The sequence below is a fragment of the Lithobates pipiens genome, unplaced genomic scaffold (genome assembly GCF_037356315.1).
Source record: "Lithobates pipiens isolate NorthernLeopardFrog02 unplaced genomic scaffold, aLitPip1_a1.2 Scaffold_23, whole genome shotgun sequence".
Taxonomy (NCBI): Eukaryota; Metazoa; Chordata; class Amphibia; order Anura; family Ranidae; genus Lithobates; species Lithobates pipiens.
Genome location: NW_027507785.1, coordinates 32,054,980 through 32,073,907, shown reverse-complemented (window position 1 = coordinate 32,073,907; position 18,928 = coordinate 32,054,980). Strand labels below are relative to the sequence as shown.

Below are 18,928 nucleotides of genomic sequence, written 5' to 3'. Positions count from 1 at the left end.
TGTCTGCAATTTAAAAATGTTATCACGCTATTGCATACCTCTGTCATTTCCCGCATGTGATGTATATGTAGCGGCGGTAGCACGCACTATGTTTTTCAAAGTTAAAACTAAATACCCAGACTACAGTTCGGTTTGGGTCTATTTGTCTAAATTGGACTTCTGTGTCAGTCTGACTGGGCTGTGAAATGTTCAGCCTGGCCACAGGGGGGCGGTGTCTCTAGTGGCAGGCATGGAACTATGGTCTGGTCAGGCATTTAAAGCGGGCCTCCACCCTGAAGTGGAAGTTCCGCTCATATGATCCCTCCCCCCCTCCGGTGCCACAATCGGCACCTTTCAGAGGGGAGAGGGGTGCAGTTACCTGGATAATCCAGGTATCTGCACCCACTTCCGGGACAAGACCCCCGCAGACCGCCGCAGATGCCCCCCCCCCCCCCCCGTTGTGTTCTGGGAAACACACAGTTCCCAGGACACAGCAGGGACCAGCAGAGACGCGCAGCGCGGCTCGCGCATGCGCAGTAGGGAACCGGGCAGTGAAGCCGCAATGCTTCACTTCCCGATTCCCTGACAGAGGATGGCGGCGGGGACAGCAGAGAGACGAGCGATTGTTCGTCATCTGCCCCCGACATCGCTGGACCCTGGGACAGGTAAGTCTGAATTTATTAAAAGTCAGCAGCTGCAATATTTGTAGCTGCTGGCTTTTAATAATTTTTTTAAAAGGTGCAGAACCACTTTAAGTTACTCTTTCGAAGCCAGGTCAGTGGGAGTGGCCCTCTCGCTGTGCCCTCTGGGAGAGGGTATTTAAGACATGGACATCACGCGGTTCGGGGTTCCAGTCCAGTATGAAGTGCTGACTACTTGGTTCTGGTCCTCCTGACCAGCCCCCAGGAAGGCTATGGCCTGGGGTGCGGATCCACCCGACTTTAATGCCTCAGGGCTGGCTAGCCCAGGGCAAGGGAACTAAAGGAGGATTCTGAGGTGGTTGGGTGCCATCTCCGGTCCGGGAGAGACCCAGAATACTTCAAGCATTCCAGGGGAAGACTCTTTAGAAAAACACCATGTGTGAGTTTGTTTTTTTTAACAAGAGCCTGGAAGGGCTGAAGTAACGGAGAGAATCCGGTCTTGTGGATATCGCCAAGCAGGCTGAAAGATCCAGGTATCCTACAAGTGTTTTACAGCTTAGTTTCCTACGTGTTCTGCAACAACGTCTGTGACAAAGACTTTGTTCCTGAGTAAACACCTTGTTGGCTGCTAGGCCTTGTGAGAGGGACTGTCCAACCTGAGTGGTCATCCAGCTGCGAATGGCTATTCTCTGGATACAGTCAAAGTAAGCAAGTTCTTCAATGTTTATGGACTTTGACATTGAGAATACCTGAACTTTCCTTTCCAACCCTCTGATCCCAAGTTGATAGACTGTTCAATGGTTGAAGTTTGCAAATAAAATCCATTCAATTGGATCTATTGTCAGTCTCAAGTTACTGGGCCACCTACCACGGGACATCCCCTAGACATGCCATAAGAAGAAGCGGAAGGTAACGGTAAGCCCAAAAATAACCAGCAGCTCCTTCGGGGGTTAGTGCTACATATATGAGGAGAGTGTCTGAACATACCAGGAGAAAATAGTGACCTCTGAGCTGGGTTATCAGAAGTAGCAGGTGGCCCATAAAAGTGTCCATACAAGTGTCCCATAAACCTGCATAGGATAAAAGGAAGCAAAGGAGGATTGCTGCAGGCAGGGGCGGACTGACAACTCATTGGGGCCCCCGGGTAATAGGAGATTATGGGGCCCCCGGGTAATAGGAGATTATGGGGCCCCCGGGCAATAGGAGAAGATTATGGGGCCCTTGGGCAATAGGAGATTATGGGGCCCCCAGGCAATAGGAGAAGATTATGGGGCCCTCGGGCAATAGGAGATTATGGGGCCTCCAGGCAATAGATAATGGGGCCACACAGTATACACACACAGACACACAATATACACACACAGAATACACATACACACACTGAAAAGGTACTGGAGAGGCAGGGCAGCTATAATCTTGGGATTTTTTTAAAAAACACAGATTTTTACATACTGTCCCTGGTTTTATTGCGGCTGGCAACCCCCATGGGGCCCCTTGGTGGCATGGGGCCCTCGGGGCAGTGCCCGAGTGCCCAAATGGTCAGTCCGCCCCTGGCTGCAGGCTATTGCTATCAATTACAGCCTTAATTTTACGCCCCTAAGGCAGTGATGGCGAACCTTGGCACCCCAGATGTTTTGGAACTACATTTCCCATGATGCTCAACTACACGCAGAGTGCATGAGCATCATGGGAAATGTAGTTCCAAAACATCTGGGGTGCCAAGGTTTGTCATCACTGCCCTAAGGTGAGGGTACACCCGGTGGGGGTTGTGCGTGCGCCACGCATGAAGATACCATTATCACATGATTGGTGTTAATATGGAATTTAAACACTCATCAAGGATTAAATGAAAGTCACGGAGAACAAGTACTTTATTTTCATATATATGGACTGTTGTTGTTTAGTTTAATGACCTCATTTAGGACTGAGTACAATATCACGGACCACAAGCACTTAAATTATAGTGTTTATATGTTGCTATGCTTTAGACATTTATGTTATATATAGTGTTTACTGGATTCATATATTTATATAGTATTGTTTCCATATTTATCAGTGCTGCACAGTGTGTTATATAGAAAACTGACTGTTTACGTCCAGTGTCTGAGCTGTAATAAAATAATCCACCGGGGGGCCTCGTAACGCTCTATTACATGCAGTGAATCATACCTAGCAGTTTCACTCAGTGATTCACACTTCCTTATCACACTAAAGCTACAAACCTCTCTTGCACACATTGCCACTTACCTCTGTATTACACACGATTTGTCTCACCCCTTTCTATTCTATTATACACCATGACTTACGTCTCATACCAATGCATTGCAAGAAATTCCTCATACATGTGTAAAATATGCAATTCTTCATACTGCTCTATCACATACAGGGGTGCATTTCCTAACATTGGAGTTTACAATATCTGGTGCAACTGTGCATGGTAGCCAATCAGCTTCTAACTTCAGCTTGTTCAATTAAGTGCTTTAACCACTTGCTTACTGGGCACGTAACCCCCCTCCTGCCCAGAGCAATTTTCAGCTTTCAGCTCTGATGTACTTTGAATGACAATTGCGCGGTCATACAACACTGTACCCAAATTAAATTTTTATCATTTTTTTTCCCACAAATAGAGCTTTCTTTTGGTGGTATTTAATTACAGCTCAGAGTTTTATTTTTTGTTAAACAAACAAAAAAAGATGCAAAATAAAAAAAATATAAAAAATCATGTTTAATAGTTTGTAGAAAAAGTTTTCAAACAGGTCATTTTTCTCCTTCATTGAAATGCGCTGATGAGGCGGCACTGGTGGGCATTGATAGGCTGCACTGGTGGGCACTGATAGGCACAGGTAAGGTGGCACCGATAGGCACAGATAAGGCGGTACTGATGGGCACAGATAAGGCAGCACTGATGGGCACAGATAAGGCGGTACTGATGGGCACAGATAAGGCAGCACTGATGGGCACAGATAAGGTGGCACTGATGGGCAAAGATTGGCACGGATGGGTGGCACGGATAGGCACTGATAGGCACCACTGATAGATGGGACTGATTGGCACCGATAGGTGGCACTGCTGGGCACGGATATCTGGCATATGAGGTGCAGCACTGTTGTGGAGGCAGATTGTGGGCACTGATAGGTGGCACTGTGGGCACTGATGGGTGGCACTATGGGCACTAATGGGTGGCACGTTTCCTATAATTAGGTGGCACTGGCAGGGGGCAGGTGGGCACTGATGATCTGGCCGTGATCGGGACTGAAGTCCCTCTCACGGCCGCCGGTGATCGGCTTTTTTTTTTTCTCCTCGCGCTGACTGTTGTGATCACATGATCAGCTGTCATTGGCTGACAGCTGATCACGTGGTAAGGGGTCGGGATCGACCCCTTGCTCCGATCTGTAATCAGGCAAGTCTCATAGACTCGCTGATCACAGAGCGCGCGCCCCTCAGGGGGCGCACAGGCCACTCGTGCACGGGACGACGTCAATAGACGTAGTCCCGACAAAGCAGGTCCGCGTTGTAGCCGTCATTCGGCTATAGCGCGGATCTCAAGAGGTTAAAGTGGAGTTCCAGGCTTTTTATGTTTATTAGAAGTCAGCAGCTACAAAAAGTGTAGTTGCTGACTTAATAAACAGACACTCCGGGGTGTCACTCCTCTCCCCTCCACTCTGCCGGCACCTCCATTGCCACTCTGGGCACCCGGCCGTGACAGCTTTCGGCCGGGCACGTACGGCAGATGCGTGAGTCGCGCTGCGCTCCCGAAGTGGACAGGCAATCTCCTGGGACCGGTCATGTGTCCCAGATCGCCTAGAGGGAGGGGCCGCCTAAGGCGAAAGGAGGAATCATTCGCCTCGACGGTCCATGGGCGGAAGGAGGAAGTGGGACAGGAAGTCTCCCTCCTAACGAAGCCCCCACTCCCTCCCCCCCCCCCCCCAAAAAAAAATGACATGCCAAATGTGGCACGTAATGGGGCGAGGAGTGTTTAAAGCGGAAGTTCCATTTTTGGGTGGAACTCCGCTTTAAGGACTGGAAGGATTTGCCCCCTTTAATGACCAGGCCATTTTTTTGCCATACAGCACTGCGTCGCTTTAACCGACAATTGCACGGGCCATGCAACGTTGTACCCAAACATACAAAATTTATGTCCTTTTTTCCCCAAAAATAGAGATTTCTTTTGGTGGTATTTTATCACCTCTGCGGTTTTTATTTTTTGCGCTATAAACAAAAAAAAGAGCGACAATTATGAGAAAGAAAAAAAAAAAGCAATATATTTTACTTTTTGCTCTAATAAATATACAAAAAATAAAAATGTAAAAAACTAAACTTTTTTCCGTTTAGGCCAATATATATTCTTCTAAATATTTTTGGTAAAAAAAATAAAAAAATTGCAATATTGATTGGTTTATCCCCTACAAAATAGGGGATAGATTTATGGCATTTTTATCACTAGTAATAGCGGTGATCAGTGTTTTTTAGCTGTGACATTGCGGCGGACAGATCGGATAATTTTTTGGGACCAGTGATATTTATACAGCGATCAGAGCTAAAAATAGCCACTGATTACTGTATAAATGTCACTGGCAGGGAAGGGGTTAACACTAGGGGGCGATCAAGGGGTTAAATGTTCCCTAGAGAGGTGTTTCTAACTGTGGGGGAGGGGACTGACTGGGAGTAGAGAGAGATCGCTGTTCATCACTAAGAACAGCAGATCTCTCTCACCTCCCCTGTCAGAACAGGGATCTGTGTGTTTACATTGACAGATCCCCATTCCGGCTCTCTGAGGAGCAATTGCGGGTCACCAGTGGACATCACTGATGCCGACCACGTGCATTGGCTCCAGCGGTGCACACGCATTCTTAAAGCGTCCGCCGTACACCTACGTCGATCCGCACAGGTGAGCCAACCGGACGTCGTATAACAACGGCGGCTGGTCGGAAGTAGTGAAGCATTGACCAAATAAACCTGGAAGCTGATAATGCACTCTGCAGTTCTAGTAGATCAACCCCACAGAGGCTCATACCGTCACACACAGCGTCCCATACCGTCACACACAGCGCCCCATACCGTCACACACACAGTGTCCCATACCGTCACACACAGCGTCCCATACCGTCACACACAGCGCCCCATACCGTCACACACAGCGCCCCATACCGTCACACACAGCGCCCCATACCGTCACACACACAGCGTCCCATACCGTCACACACAGCGCCCCATACCGTCACACACAGCGCCCCATACCGTCACACACACAGCGTCCCATACCGTCACACACAGCGTCCCATACCGTCACACACAGCGCCCCATACCGTCACACACAGCGCCCCATACCGTCACACACAGCGCCCCATACCGTCACACACACAGCGTCCCATACCGTCACACACAGCGCCCCATACCGTCACACACAGCGCCCCATACCGTCACACACAGCGCCCCATACCGTCACACACAGCGCCCCATACCGTCACACACAGCGTCCCATACCGTCACACACAGCGTCCCATACCGTCACACACAGCGTCCCATACCGTCACACACAGCGCCCCATACCGTCACACACACAGCGTCCCATACCGTCACACACAGCGCCCCATACCGTCACACACAGCGCCCCATACCGTCACACACAGCGCCCCATACCGTCACACACAGCGCCCCATACCGTCACACACAGCGTCCCATACCGTCACACACAGCGTCCCATACCGTCACACACAGCGTCCCATACCGTCACACACAGCGTCCCATACCGTCACACACAGCGTCCCATACCGTCACACACATCGCCCCATACCGTCACACACAGCGTCCCATACCGTCACACACATCGCCCCATACCGTCACACACAGCGCCCCATACCGTCACACACAGCGCCCCATACCGTCACACACAGCGCCCCATACCGTCACACACAGCGCCCCATACCGCCACACACAGCGTCCCATACCGCCACACACAGCGTCCCATACCGTCACACACAGCGCCCCATACCGTCACACACAGCGCCCCATACCGTCACACACAGCGCCCCATACCGTCACACACAGCGCCCCATACCGTCACACACAGCGTCCCATACCGTCACACACAGCGCCCCATACCGTCACACACAGCGCCCCATACCGTCACACACAGCGCCTCATACCGTCACACACAGCGTCCCATACCGTCACACACAGCGCCCCATACCGTCACACACAGCGCCCCATACCGTCACACACATCGCCCCATACCGTCACACACAGCGCCTCATACCGTCACACACAGCGTCCCATACCGTCACACACAGCGTCCCATACCGTCACACACAGCGTCCCATACCGTCACACACAGCGTCACATACCGTCACACAGCGTCCCATACCGTCACACACAGTGTCTCATACCGTCACACACAGCGCCCCATACCGTCACACACAGCGCCCCATACCGTCACACACAGCGCCCCATACCGTCACACACAGCGCCCCATACCGTCAAACACAGCGTCCCACAGTGCTTCATACCTCTCTATTACACACAGTACTTCATACCTCTCTATTACCCGCAGTGCTTCATACCCCTCTATTACGCACAGTGCTTCATACCCCTCTATTACGCACAGTGCTTCATACCCCTCTATTACGCACAGTGCCTCATACTCCTCTATTACACACAGTGCTTCATACCCCTCTATTACACACAGTGCTTCATACCCCTCTATTACACACAGTGCTTCATACCCCTCTATTACACACAGTGCTTCATACCTCTCTATTACACACAGTGCTTCATACCCCTCTATTACACACAGTGCTTCATACCTCTCTATTACACACAGTGCTTCATACCCCTCTATTACACACAGTGCTTCATACCCCTCTATTACACACAGTGCTTCATACCTCTCTATTACACACAGTGCTTAATACTCCTCTATGACAGCTTTAACATGTGTTTAGGGCTAACAAAAAATGTTCCAACTTATCCAATCAATGTTTAACCCCTTCCCACCCACACTATAGCCGAAAGATGGCTACAGCATGGGCTTAATTTGCCAGGAGAGCGTACATGGACATCCTTCAAAATCAGCTGATCACAGATCGGGGTAAAGGGCCAATCACAGCAACCCTTTACCACATGATTAGCTGTGTCTAATGACAGCCACCTATCAGTGCCGCCTCACCATTGTCACCTATCAGTGCCGCCTCTTCATTGTCACCTATCAGTGCCACCTCATCAGTGGCACCTATCAGTGCCGCCTCACCATTGTCACCTATCAGTGCCACCTCATCGTCACCTATCAGTGCCACCGATCAGTGCCACTTCATCATTGTCAGCTATCAGTGGCACCTATCATTGCTGCCTCATCAGTGCCACCTATCAGTGCTGCATCATCATTTTACATCAGTGAAGGAGAAAAATGACCTGTTTACAACATTTTATAACAAGCTATGAAACGTATTTCCTTTATTAAAACTTTTTGTTTGTTTAGTAAAAATATAAAAAAAAACAATAGGGTTGCATGACCGCGCAATTGTCATTCAAAGTGTGACAGTGCCGAAAGCTTGAAAATTGGCCAGGGCAGGAAGGGGGTGAAAGTGCCCGGTAGGCAAGTGGTTAATGCAACCTCATAGAAATCTTATGAATGCATTTGATTATATTTGAACCTATACCTTTTGGATTTCTATACAATTATTTACAATTCTATCTCAATCCAGCACATGATAGAACCAGATTACAAACTGTTTGGCCAGCCCTTCATCATACCTACTATACACAGACCTCAAAAAGCGACATTCAAAATAATACAGCCACTACAAAATTAGCCATTCAGGGAATGGACTCAGATTTGCTAATATTCTATAAACTGACTCCCACTCATATTACCGTTTAGCAACATCCTTTGGGGTCTCCCCGGCCTCATTGGTGATATTGTAGTCAGCCCCCATCTCCAGGAGCCACTGCAGGCATTCAATTCGGCCCTGTCCTGCAGCTGGGAAGAAAAGAACAGAGATTACAAATCTGTACTGAGGTTGCTGTAGGTTCATAGAGGACCTGAACCTTTCTCAATTACATCTGGTTTAAACTCAGAAACATGGGCTTCCTCCAAAAACTGTACCCTAGTTTCTTCCCCAAACCCCCCAGAATTTACTTTAATGGAAAAATAGGATTTTTAAAACAGCTTACCTGTAAAATCCTTTTCTTTGAAGTACATCATGGGACACAGAGCCATAGTAGTTACTATGTGGGTTATAGGCCACTTTCAAGTGATGGACACTGGCACACCCCAAGACAAAAAGTCCACTCCCTATATAAACCCTCCCACTACTGGGAGTACCTCAGTTTTGTATCAAAGCAATACACATGTATACCAAAAGAAGGGAGGGACCTCTGTGTCTCGTGATGTACTTCAAAGAAAAGGATTTTACAGGTAAGCTGTTTTAAAAATCCTATTTTCTTATCATACATCACGGGACACAGAGCCATAGTATTTACTATGTGGGATGTCCCAGAGCAATGCCAACTGAGGGGAGGGAGACACAACAAAAGTAGGGTACTAAGAGACTAGAGGACTCATACTGCAACCTGCAGTACACTGTGCCCAAAGGCAATATCCTCATGACCTTTCACATCTATTTGATAGAATCTGGTAAATGTATGGACTGAAGACCAAGTTGCTGCCTTGCAGATTTAGGCCATGGAGGCTTGGTGATGCACAGTCCTGGTGGAGTGCGCTTTAATATGAAAAGGTGGAATTTCCCTCTTTAAACCATAAGCTTGAGCAATCACTTGACGAATCCATTTAGAAATAGTAGATTTTGATGCTGCCTGTCCTCTCTTAGGACCTTCTGGAAAAACAAACAAAACATCTTTTTTATGAATCTAAAGCGGTCGCCTTCAAATAGACCTTGACTGCTCTCACCACATCAGAGAATCTTTCTTCCACAGAACTAGGTTCTGGAAAAAATGAAGGCAGAACAATATCCTAACTTAAATGAAAACCTGACACTACCTTCGGAAGGAAATTAGGATGAGGACACAATACAACCTCATGAATAATCAAATATGGCTCTTTACAAGAAAGAGCAGCCAACTCTGATACTCTTCTTGCAGAAGAAGTGGCAACCAGAAAAAAAAATTTTTTCTTGTCAAAAGGACCAAGGGAATATCTCGTATCGGCTCAAAATGCTGTTTCTGTAATACCAACAGGACTAAATTCAAGTCACAAGGGTTCAGGGGAGACCTAACCGGAGGATAAAGCTACGAACCAGAAAGTTTGAAGCAAGTGGTCATTGAAAAAACACTGATAAGGCCGACACCTGGCCTTTGATAGTACTCAAGGCCAGCTTCATTTCTAATCCCATCTGTAGAAATTCAAAGATCCTACCTATGACATATTTCCTGGGGTGCCAACCCCTGGATTCACACTAGGAGACATATGCCTTCCAGACTCTATAATATACGACTCTGGAGGCCAGCTACCTAGCTTTAATCAAAGTAGAAACTACGGAACCTGACAGCCCACGGTCTTTCAGAATGTGGGTCTCAATAGCCAAACCATTAAATTTAGCATTTGTAAGGTAGGATGGAATACCGGTCCTTGTGAGAGAAGGTCTGGCCGCGGTGGTAGGATCCACGGGTCCCCCACTGCCACCTTTATAATCTCTACATACCAAGATCTACTGGGCCACACCGGGGGCCACAAGAATCACCTCCTTCTCTTCCTGCTTCATCCTGCAAAGAAGATGCGGAAGCAGCAGAACAGGAGGGAACACATAGATTAGTGAAAACTGATCCCACGGAAAAACTAAGGCATCTGTTCCGCATGCCAGCGGATCCTTTGTCCTTGACACAAAATTGTCGATCTTTCTGTTGAACCTGGACGCAAACAGATCCACGTTCGGAATTCTACATCTATAACATATTGACAAAAAGATGTTGGGGTGAAGAGACCATTCTCCCAAAACAACTGCTGGCGACTCAAGTAGTCCGCCTGGCAATTCTCTATTCCCAGAATGAAGACTGCCGATAGGCCAGGAATGTTGTCTTCTGCCCAGGATAGGATATGATTCACCTCTCTCTGAGCCGCATGACTCCTCGTGCCCCCTTGTTGATTGATATAGGCCACTGTTGTGGCATTGTCGGATTGGACCCTGACCGAACAATTCCGTAATCTGAGCGTCCAGGCTTCCAGGGCCAGGCGTGCTGCCCAAATCTCTAGAATATTGATGGGCAAGGTCGTTTCTGTTTAGGACCATTTTCCTTGGACAGATGCTTCTTCCAGGACTGCTCCCCAGCCCAGAAGGCTGGCATCTGCTGTCACCAACTTCCAGGTAACTGATAGGAAGGACTTTCCTTTCTGAAGATTCTTGGATATCAACCACCAACTGAGGCTTTGACGCACTTTGGGGTATAAACGCACCAAGACGTCTAGAGCTTGGATCTTTTTGGTTGTCTGGTTGTCGGAGATTCCGACAACCAAATCCGTCGGAGTAATTCTGACGGATTAATTCCGGAAGAGGTCCGGAAGTGATGTTGCATACACACGGTCGGACTAAGTTGTCGGAAAATCCGATTGTACATAACGTGATGACGTTATTTTGTTAGATGGCACTACATTCAGGCTAGTAGCCAATAGCTTTGGTCTAAGAATTTGATCTGAGCATGCGTGGCACTTTGTCCGTCAGAGTAGGCTACACATGATCGGAGTATGTCCGATAGGAGCATTTTGTCGGAAAATATTTCCGGCAAGTTGGAAAAGTTGGTCCGACGGATATTCAGACGGAAACAGTCCGATGACGACCACACACAGTCGGAATATCCGACAAAACACTCCGATCGGACACATTCCGGCGGAACCTCCGATCGTGTGTACAAGGGCTTAGAGCGGTAAGGATGTAGCACCCCCTTCCATAGTTGGTGGTAAGGATGTAGCACTCCCTTCCGCACTTGGTGGTAAGAGTGTAGCACTCCCTTCCGTACTTGGTGGTAAGGATGTAGCACTCCCTTCCGCAGTTGGTGGCAAGGATGTAGCACTCCCTTCCGCAGTTGGTGGCAAGGATGTAGCACTCCCTTCCGCAGTTGGTGGTAAGGATGTAGCACTCCCTTCTGCAGTTGGTGGTAAGGATGTAGCACTCCCTTCCGCAGTAGGTGGTAAGGATGTAGCACTCCCTTCCGCAGTAGGTGGTAAGGATGTAGCACTCCCTTCCGCAGTAGGTGGTAAGGATGTAGCACTCCCTTCCGCACTTGGTGGTAAGGTGTAGCACTCCCTTCCGCAGTTGGTGGCAAGGATGTAGCACTCCCTTCCGCAGTTGGTGGTAAGGATGTAGCACTCCCTTCCGCACTTGGTGGTAAGGATGTAGCACTCCCTTCCACAGTTGGTGGTAAGGATGTAGCACTCCCTTCCGCACTTGGTGGTAAGGATGTAGCACTCCCTTCCGCACTTGGTGGTAAGGATGTAGCACTCCCTTCCGCAGTAGGTGGTAAGGGTGTAGCACTCCCTTCCGCACTTGGTGGTAAGATGTAGCACTCCCTTCCGCACTTGGTGGTAAGGATGTAGCACTCCCTTCCGCACTTGGTGGTAAGGATGTAGCACTCCCTTCCGCAGTAGGTGGTAAGGATGTAGCACTCCCTTCCGCAGTAGGTGGTAGGGATGTAGCACTCCCTTACGCAGTTGGTGGTAAGGATGTAGCACTCCCTTCCGCAGTTGGTGGCAAGGATGTAGCACTCCCTTCCGCAGTAGGTGGTAAGGATGTAGCACTCCCTTCCGCAGTAGGTGGTAAGGATGTAGCACTCCCTTCCGCAGTTGGTGGTAAGGATGTAGCAATCCCTTCCGCAGTGGGTGGTAAGGATGTAGCACTCCCTTCCACAGTTGGTGGTAAGGATGTAGCACTCCCTTCCACAGTTGGTGGTAAGGCTGTAGCACTCCCCTCTGACCTTGGTGGTGTCAGCAGAGAGTATTCATAAATTTTAAAAAATGAAGTTGTAGAGGTGGTTCAATCCTAAACTATATGAGGGTTTCTTTACTGTTAGAGCGGTAAAGATGTAGCACTCCCTTCCGCAGTTGCTGGTGTCAGCGGAAAGTGTTCATAAATGTTAAAGAAAACCTTTTAGATGTGTTTCTCAGCAAACACCATGTACAGGGACATGGAAAACAATAGTCACAAGCGCACAGATCGAAGTGGATGGACTGGTGTTGTTATTCAACCTTATCAGTGATGTAACTTTGTATGGCAAAGTGCACTCTCCTTCCCGAGATCAGACTTATTGCAAGAATAGTGGTCAGACAGGTTGAAAAACTTTCTACAATCACTATTTTATTCCTCATTAGCTGCAATCGTTGGCGTTTGTAATGTACCTCCCCTACAGGCCTAAAGACAAACTCCACATTAAAAGTGGTTCTTCTGTTGTGTTCCTGCTCTGAGGTTCATCAGGTCAACTGTGTTTAACCACTTGCAGACCGGACCAATTTGCTGGTCAAAGACCAGACCACTTTTTGCGATTCGGCACTGCGTCGCTTTAACTGACAATTGCGCGGTCGTGCGACGTGGCTCCCAAACAAAATTGACGTCCTTTTTTTCCCCACAAATAGAGCTTTCTTTTGGTGGTATTTGATCACCCCTGCGGTTTTTATTTTTTGCGCTATAAACAAAAATAGAGCGACAATTTTGAAAAAAACTTTTTTACTTTTTGTTATAATAAATATCCCCCATTTTTTTCCCTCAGTTTAGGCCGATACGTATTCTTCTACATATACAATAAGCGATTGATTGGTTTGCGCAAAAGTTATAGCGTTTACAAAATAGGGATAGTTTTATAGCATTTTTATTAATAATTTTTTATTATTTTTTTTTTACTAGTAATGGCGGCGATCAGCGATTTTTATTGTGACTGCGACATTGTGGGGGACCCATCGGACATTTTTGACACATTTTTGGGACCATTGTCATTTATACAGTAATCACTGCTATATAAATGCACTGATTCCTGTGTAAATGACACTGGCAGTGAAGGGGTTAACCAGTGGGTGGCAGTGTAGGGGTTAAGTGTTCCTAGGGGTGTGTTACTAACTGTGGGGGGGGTTGGGCTTTCATTTAGTGAACGCTGATCTCTGCTCCAATCACATGGAGCAGATATCAGCGTCACTAGTTGCTAGGCAGAATGGAGAAATGCTGTTTACTCGGCATTTCCTCCATTCGTCCGCTCCGTGAGATGATCGTGGGGATGCCCGCGGCGATCGAGTCCGCGGGTCCCGCGACCGGACTCACGGGGGTCCCGACCAGCGCGGGAGCGCGCCGCCGGCGGCGCACTCCCGATGGCAGGGCGGCATTGAATATTGGACGTACCTGTACGCCAATATGCCTGCCCGTGCCATTCTGTCGGGAAGTGGTTAATGCATGCAAAGTAGTACAAATAAAATGATTTACACCTTGATCCATTTCACTTTCACCATCTTATTCAATTGTCCACCTTTTTTCTTTTCTTTTTCCCTCTCACACACACATACACGCATGCATTATTCTTTTCACACTTCCAATTTTGTTGTTTCAGTTTTCTTTTTCAGTAGTTTGGTTTTGTTTTCACTTCACACCCTTCTTGCCCCGTCGTCAGTGTACCTCACATCATGCATTTTCACTTCACCCATCACATCTCCACACCCTATCCCTCACCCACCTTTTCTCACTGTCAGCTAATCCCTCTTATAATTAATATAACTAAATGAAGAAACTACGCCATGTTATATATAACTAGTTTAATTCTTTTACAATATGAATTCATTAATTACCAAGTAATAAGCCTATAACTGCCAAGCACTTCTATATACTCCCTCTAATATTATTTAATGATGACTTACAAAAAGTTTTTTGCATGTCCATCTGCAGGTGTTTTACCCCCCCTTCCTCCTCTCTGGGTCCCAAAACGTGGCCCCCTGTAAGCTTAGTGGACTATGCACCCACCCAGAGGGCACGGGGGGAACATGTGGCGGCGATGGGATCACTGGATGGTTATAATCCTGCAATGCCGGTTCATGCGACACGTCCTCATGTCCTCATACACCCATTGGTAACTATACCTCTATATGCATGGAGACATATTTTTGCTTAATTTTGAAATACTATACCTATGTATATTTTTTTATATTGTCCAAAGTCTTTAATTAGATATTTTGACATTTCCCTAGAATATAAATCCCCCTGAAGAGACCGGAAATCGCAAGGGTCGAAATGCATCGGGGTTTTTCATGTGGATACATATGTTACGAATATAATTGGCAAACCATGCTTGTACATAGAGTCTTTTGCTATGAGTGATGTTCCATGTCTGTATTTGTCGCACTACCTATATGGATGATGTATCATTGTTCATTTGGAATTACTATTGTCTGTCAAATAAATTATATTTTTTTACATCAACTATTTTCACACCAACTCTCTGCTGCTAAAAAACCCCTGGGGAAATTTCCTGTGTTTTTGTTGTATACTTATGGGTTATGCAGCTTTGGGGGCTCCCTTATTGTGTTATTTTTCCTTTTTACATAGGTCAACTGTGTTTTATGTGTACAGACTACATGTTACAATGTACCTTTTTACAACATTTGTCCTTGGTTGACCTGCTTGGCTGGTGGATCTGAGAAGGAAGGGTTACCTCGACTGGTCAGGTTTCGTGCTCCTTTTTTTTTTTTTTTTTTCCAGAGGCTTACTGCCCCCGACAAGTCATATTAGTAAGGGCTCAATGTTGCCCTAGATAGGCCTGTTGGGAAAGACTGAAAAAATGTATCCATTACTCTGTCAGTCTGAAGCCCCTTCTAGGGAGTCCAGTCGGGGTTCCCTATAGGGCAGTGATGGCGAACCTTGGCACCCCCAGATGTTTTGGAACTACATTTCCCTTGATGCTCCACTACACTGCAGAGGGCATGAGCATCATGGGAAATGTAGTTCCAAAACATCCGGGGTGCCAAGGTTCGCCATCACTGCTATAGGGTCTGGAACCAGTGGATTTATAGGGACCAATAGCCACCATCTGGGCTTACTGCTTTTTGTGGATTACGGCCAAATCATGGACTCTCCAAGGGATTACTTACTGCCTCTGTGGATTTACTGCCCAAATGGACTCTTGCCTTGTGAAGGATTACTTTCATGGGCTTTGTGGCTAATTCGGGTATGACTACCTCATGGGCATCTAGAGAGCTCTGTACAGGAATGTGTGTGTAGATGTTATATGAGAAATGTTTCTTTGTCTCCCATTGTTCACCGGTCTGATAAAAAAAAATAATTAAAAAGCCATTTGGATCAAAGATAGAAGTTTACCTGTGTACATCATCAGATGTTGCCAAGAGACATTTTTATATTAATATAAAGCGTTGGCTGTGTAAATTAAAGTATGACATTTACCCTTGTGTAGTGGCGTGGCGCCCCGGGCATCTCGCTCATTGATGTTGATGATTCCGCTTTCTACCAGCTTTCGAAGTGTTACCAAGTCACCTTTGAAGGCAGCAACATGAGCAGGAAATGCCAAATCTATAAAAAAAAAATACAAATGTTAAAATGAAGGGCGCTGTCTATAAAATTCTGAGTCATGGAAGTCTATAGAGTAAATGAAATGTGATTATTCTCCTCTGGGCACGTTGGCGGTTATTTACTAAAACTGGTGTGGAAAATCTGGTGCAGCTCTGCATAGAAACCAACCGGCTTCCAGGTTTTATTGCAAAATCTTAACTGAATAAGCTGAAGTCAGAAGCTGTTTGGCTACCATGCACAGCTGCACCAGATTCTGAGTGCACCAGTTTTGGTAAATTTCCCCCATTTTGTCTGTTTAATAATTCAAGTATCTTTTTTTTTTTTTTTTTATGCAAAGTCTGGCTGGACCACAAATCCATTACATGATGATGGAGCATTAAATAAATAAATATATATATATATATATATATATATATATATATATATTTATTTAAGGAAAAAGAGTTTAAAAATATATATATATATATATATATATATATATATATATATATATATATATATATATTTTTTTTTAAACTCTTTTTCCTTAAATAAATATATATATATATTTTTTTTATTATTATTTATTTAAGGAAAGAGTTAAAATTTTATATATATATATATATATATATACATACACACTTATTTTTATATATATATATTTTTTTTATTATTATTTATTTAAGGAAAGAGTTAAAATTATATATATATATATATATATATATATATATATATATATATATATATATAAATTTTTTTTTTTTTTTCAATGCTCCAGCATCACGTAATGAATTTGTGGTCCAGCTGGACTTTGCATTAAAAAAATAAAATAAAAAATAAATGCGGTATATTTATTACAGTGGAACTTTGGACTACGAGCATAATCCATTCCAGGAGAATGCTTGTAATCCAAAGCACTCCCATATCAAAGCGAGTTTCCCCATAGAAGTCAATGGAAATGAAGATAATTTGTTCCACATTGACTTTTGTTACATGCAATATCACATGTGGCCAGAGGTGGGTGGAGGGGGCGCTGGAGAGCCTCGAAAATACTCGGGGGACAGCTCGGCTGAACTCTGAAAGCCTCGGAAACACTCGAGAATGGAGTATTTCCGAGTGCTTCGCAGTCATTCTGAGTATTTCCGAACGGCTCCGAATCGCTCCGAGTGGCCCCGACGCCCCTGCACCTCTAGCCAAATGTGGTACTGCACCGCCCATTAGCTTGAATTCTGCTCGTATTGCGAGACAACACTCGCAAACCAAGTTAGAATTAAAAAAAAAAAGTTGCTCGTCTTTCATAAAGCTTGTTAACCGCATTACTCGTAAACCAAGGTTCCACTGTATATATATCTCTTCTTACTCTGGAGTGATGAGACCAAGATAAATGTTTTTGGAAGTGATGGCTTCAAAACTGTATGGCGTCGCAAAGGTGAGGAGTACAAAGAAAATGCATGGTGCCTACAGTGATCCATGGTGGTGGCAGTGTCCTTCTGTGGGGCTGGATGAGTGCTGCTGGTGTCGGGAAGCTTTATTTCATTGATGGTCTCATGAATTCACAGATGTACTACTCTATACTCAAAGAGAAGATGCTGCCATCACTCCGTGCCCTCGCTTGTCATACACTTTTCCAACATAACAATGATCCAAAACACACATCTGAAGGCCACTGTTGCATTTCTGAAGAACAGGGTGAAAATGATTAAGTGGCCAATGATGTCTCCTGATCTGAACCCAATCGTACACCTATGGGGAATTCTGAAGAGACAAGTTGTGCATCTCTCTCCATCCAGCATCCAGGCTCTAAAAGAGGTCGTTCTTGAAAAATGGAAAAAGATCAATGTTGCAAAATCTCGCCAACTTGTTCATCCCATGCCTAGGAGACTTTGTGCTGTCCTTACAAATCCATGGAGGTCATACAAAATAGTAAATGTAGTAGTTTTTGTTGTGAGGTGTATTCATTTTTTACATTGTAGCAAAGTGTCATTTCTTCAGTGTTGTCACATGAAAAGAATAAAATATTTACAAAAATGTGAGGGGTGTACTCACTTTTGTGAGATATTGTACATAGTAGAGCAGGCACATATCAGCAATATGAAATGTTGGGTTTACGTATTCTTTAAGTCCTCCAAGCCTCGAGCTCTTCACTGGGGTCAGTGCCTGAACTAAGTTTTTGTTGTAGATTTCCATGGAGGATGGATTTGGTACACCCAGGGGCGGACTGACCATTGAGCCACTCGGGCACTGCTCGAGGGCCCCGGGCCACTAGGGGGCCCCATCAGGGTTGCCAGCCTCAGTAAAACCAGGGACAGTATGTAAAAATCTGTGTTTTTTTTTTTACATCTGTCTCTGAAATGTCCCTAAGCCCTTGTACACACGGTCGGACATTCCGACGGAAAATGTCCGATCGGACCGTGTTGTCGGATAATCGGACCGTGTGTGGGCTCCATCGGACTGTTTCCGTCGGAATATCCGACCGACAAAGTTTTAGAGCTGGGCTATAAAATTTTCCAACAACATGATCCGATCGGACTTTGTCTGATCGTTTGTAGAGATTTCCGATCGGATAAAGTGCCACGCATGATCAGATCAAATTCCTAGACCAAAGCTATTGGCTCCTAGCCTGAACGTAGTCCCGTCGAAACGAATTAACGTCATCACGTTCCGAACGATCGGATTTTCCGACAACTTTGTCCGACCGTGTGTATGCAACACCAGTTTCGGGCAAAATCCCCCGGATTTTGTTGTCGGAATGATCGACCGTGTGTACAAGGGCTTACTGACATCCTTTTGGTCTAAAAATCCAGAGATTCAGGTTTTAAGATTAACTGG

At 45.9% G+C, this 18,928-nt stretch overlaps 1 protein-coding gene across 1 annotated transcript in view; it reads right to left on the bottom strand.

Annotated features, from left to right (window-relative positions):
* ANKRD42 (ankyrin repeat domain 42) overlaps window positions 1-18,928 on the bottom strand; it is a 64,053-nt gene that overhangs the window by 19,028 nt on the left and 26,097 nt on the right. Inside the window, exons 7-8 of the mRNA XM_077451402.1 lie at window positions 15,995-16,120; window positions 8,490-8,595 (exon numbers count right to left, since the gene is read on the bottom strand). Coding sequence (XP_077307528.1) covers window positions 8,490-8,595; window positions 15,995-16,120 — 232 coding nt within the window. The remainder of the gene's footprint in view (window positions 1-8,489; window positions 8,596-15,994; window positions 16,121-18,928) is intronic.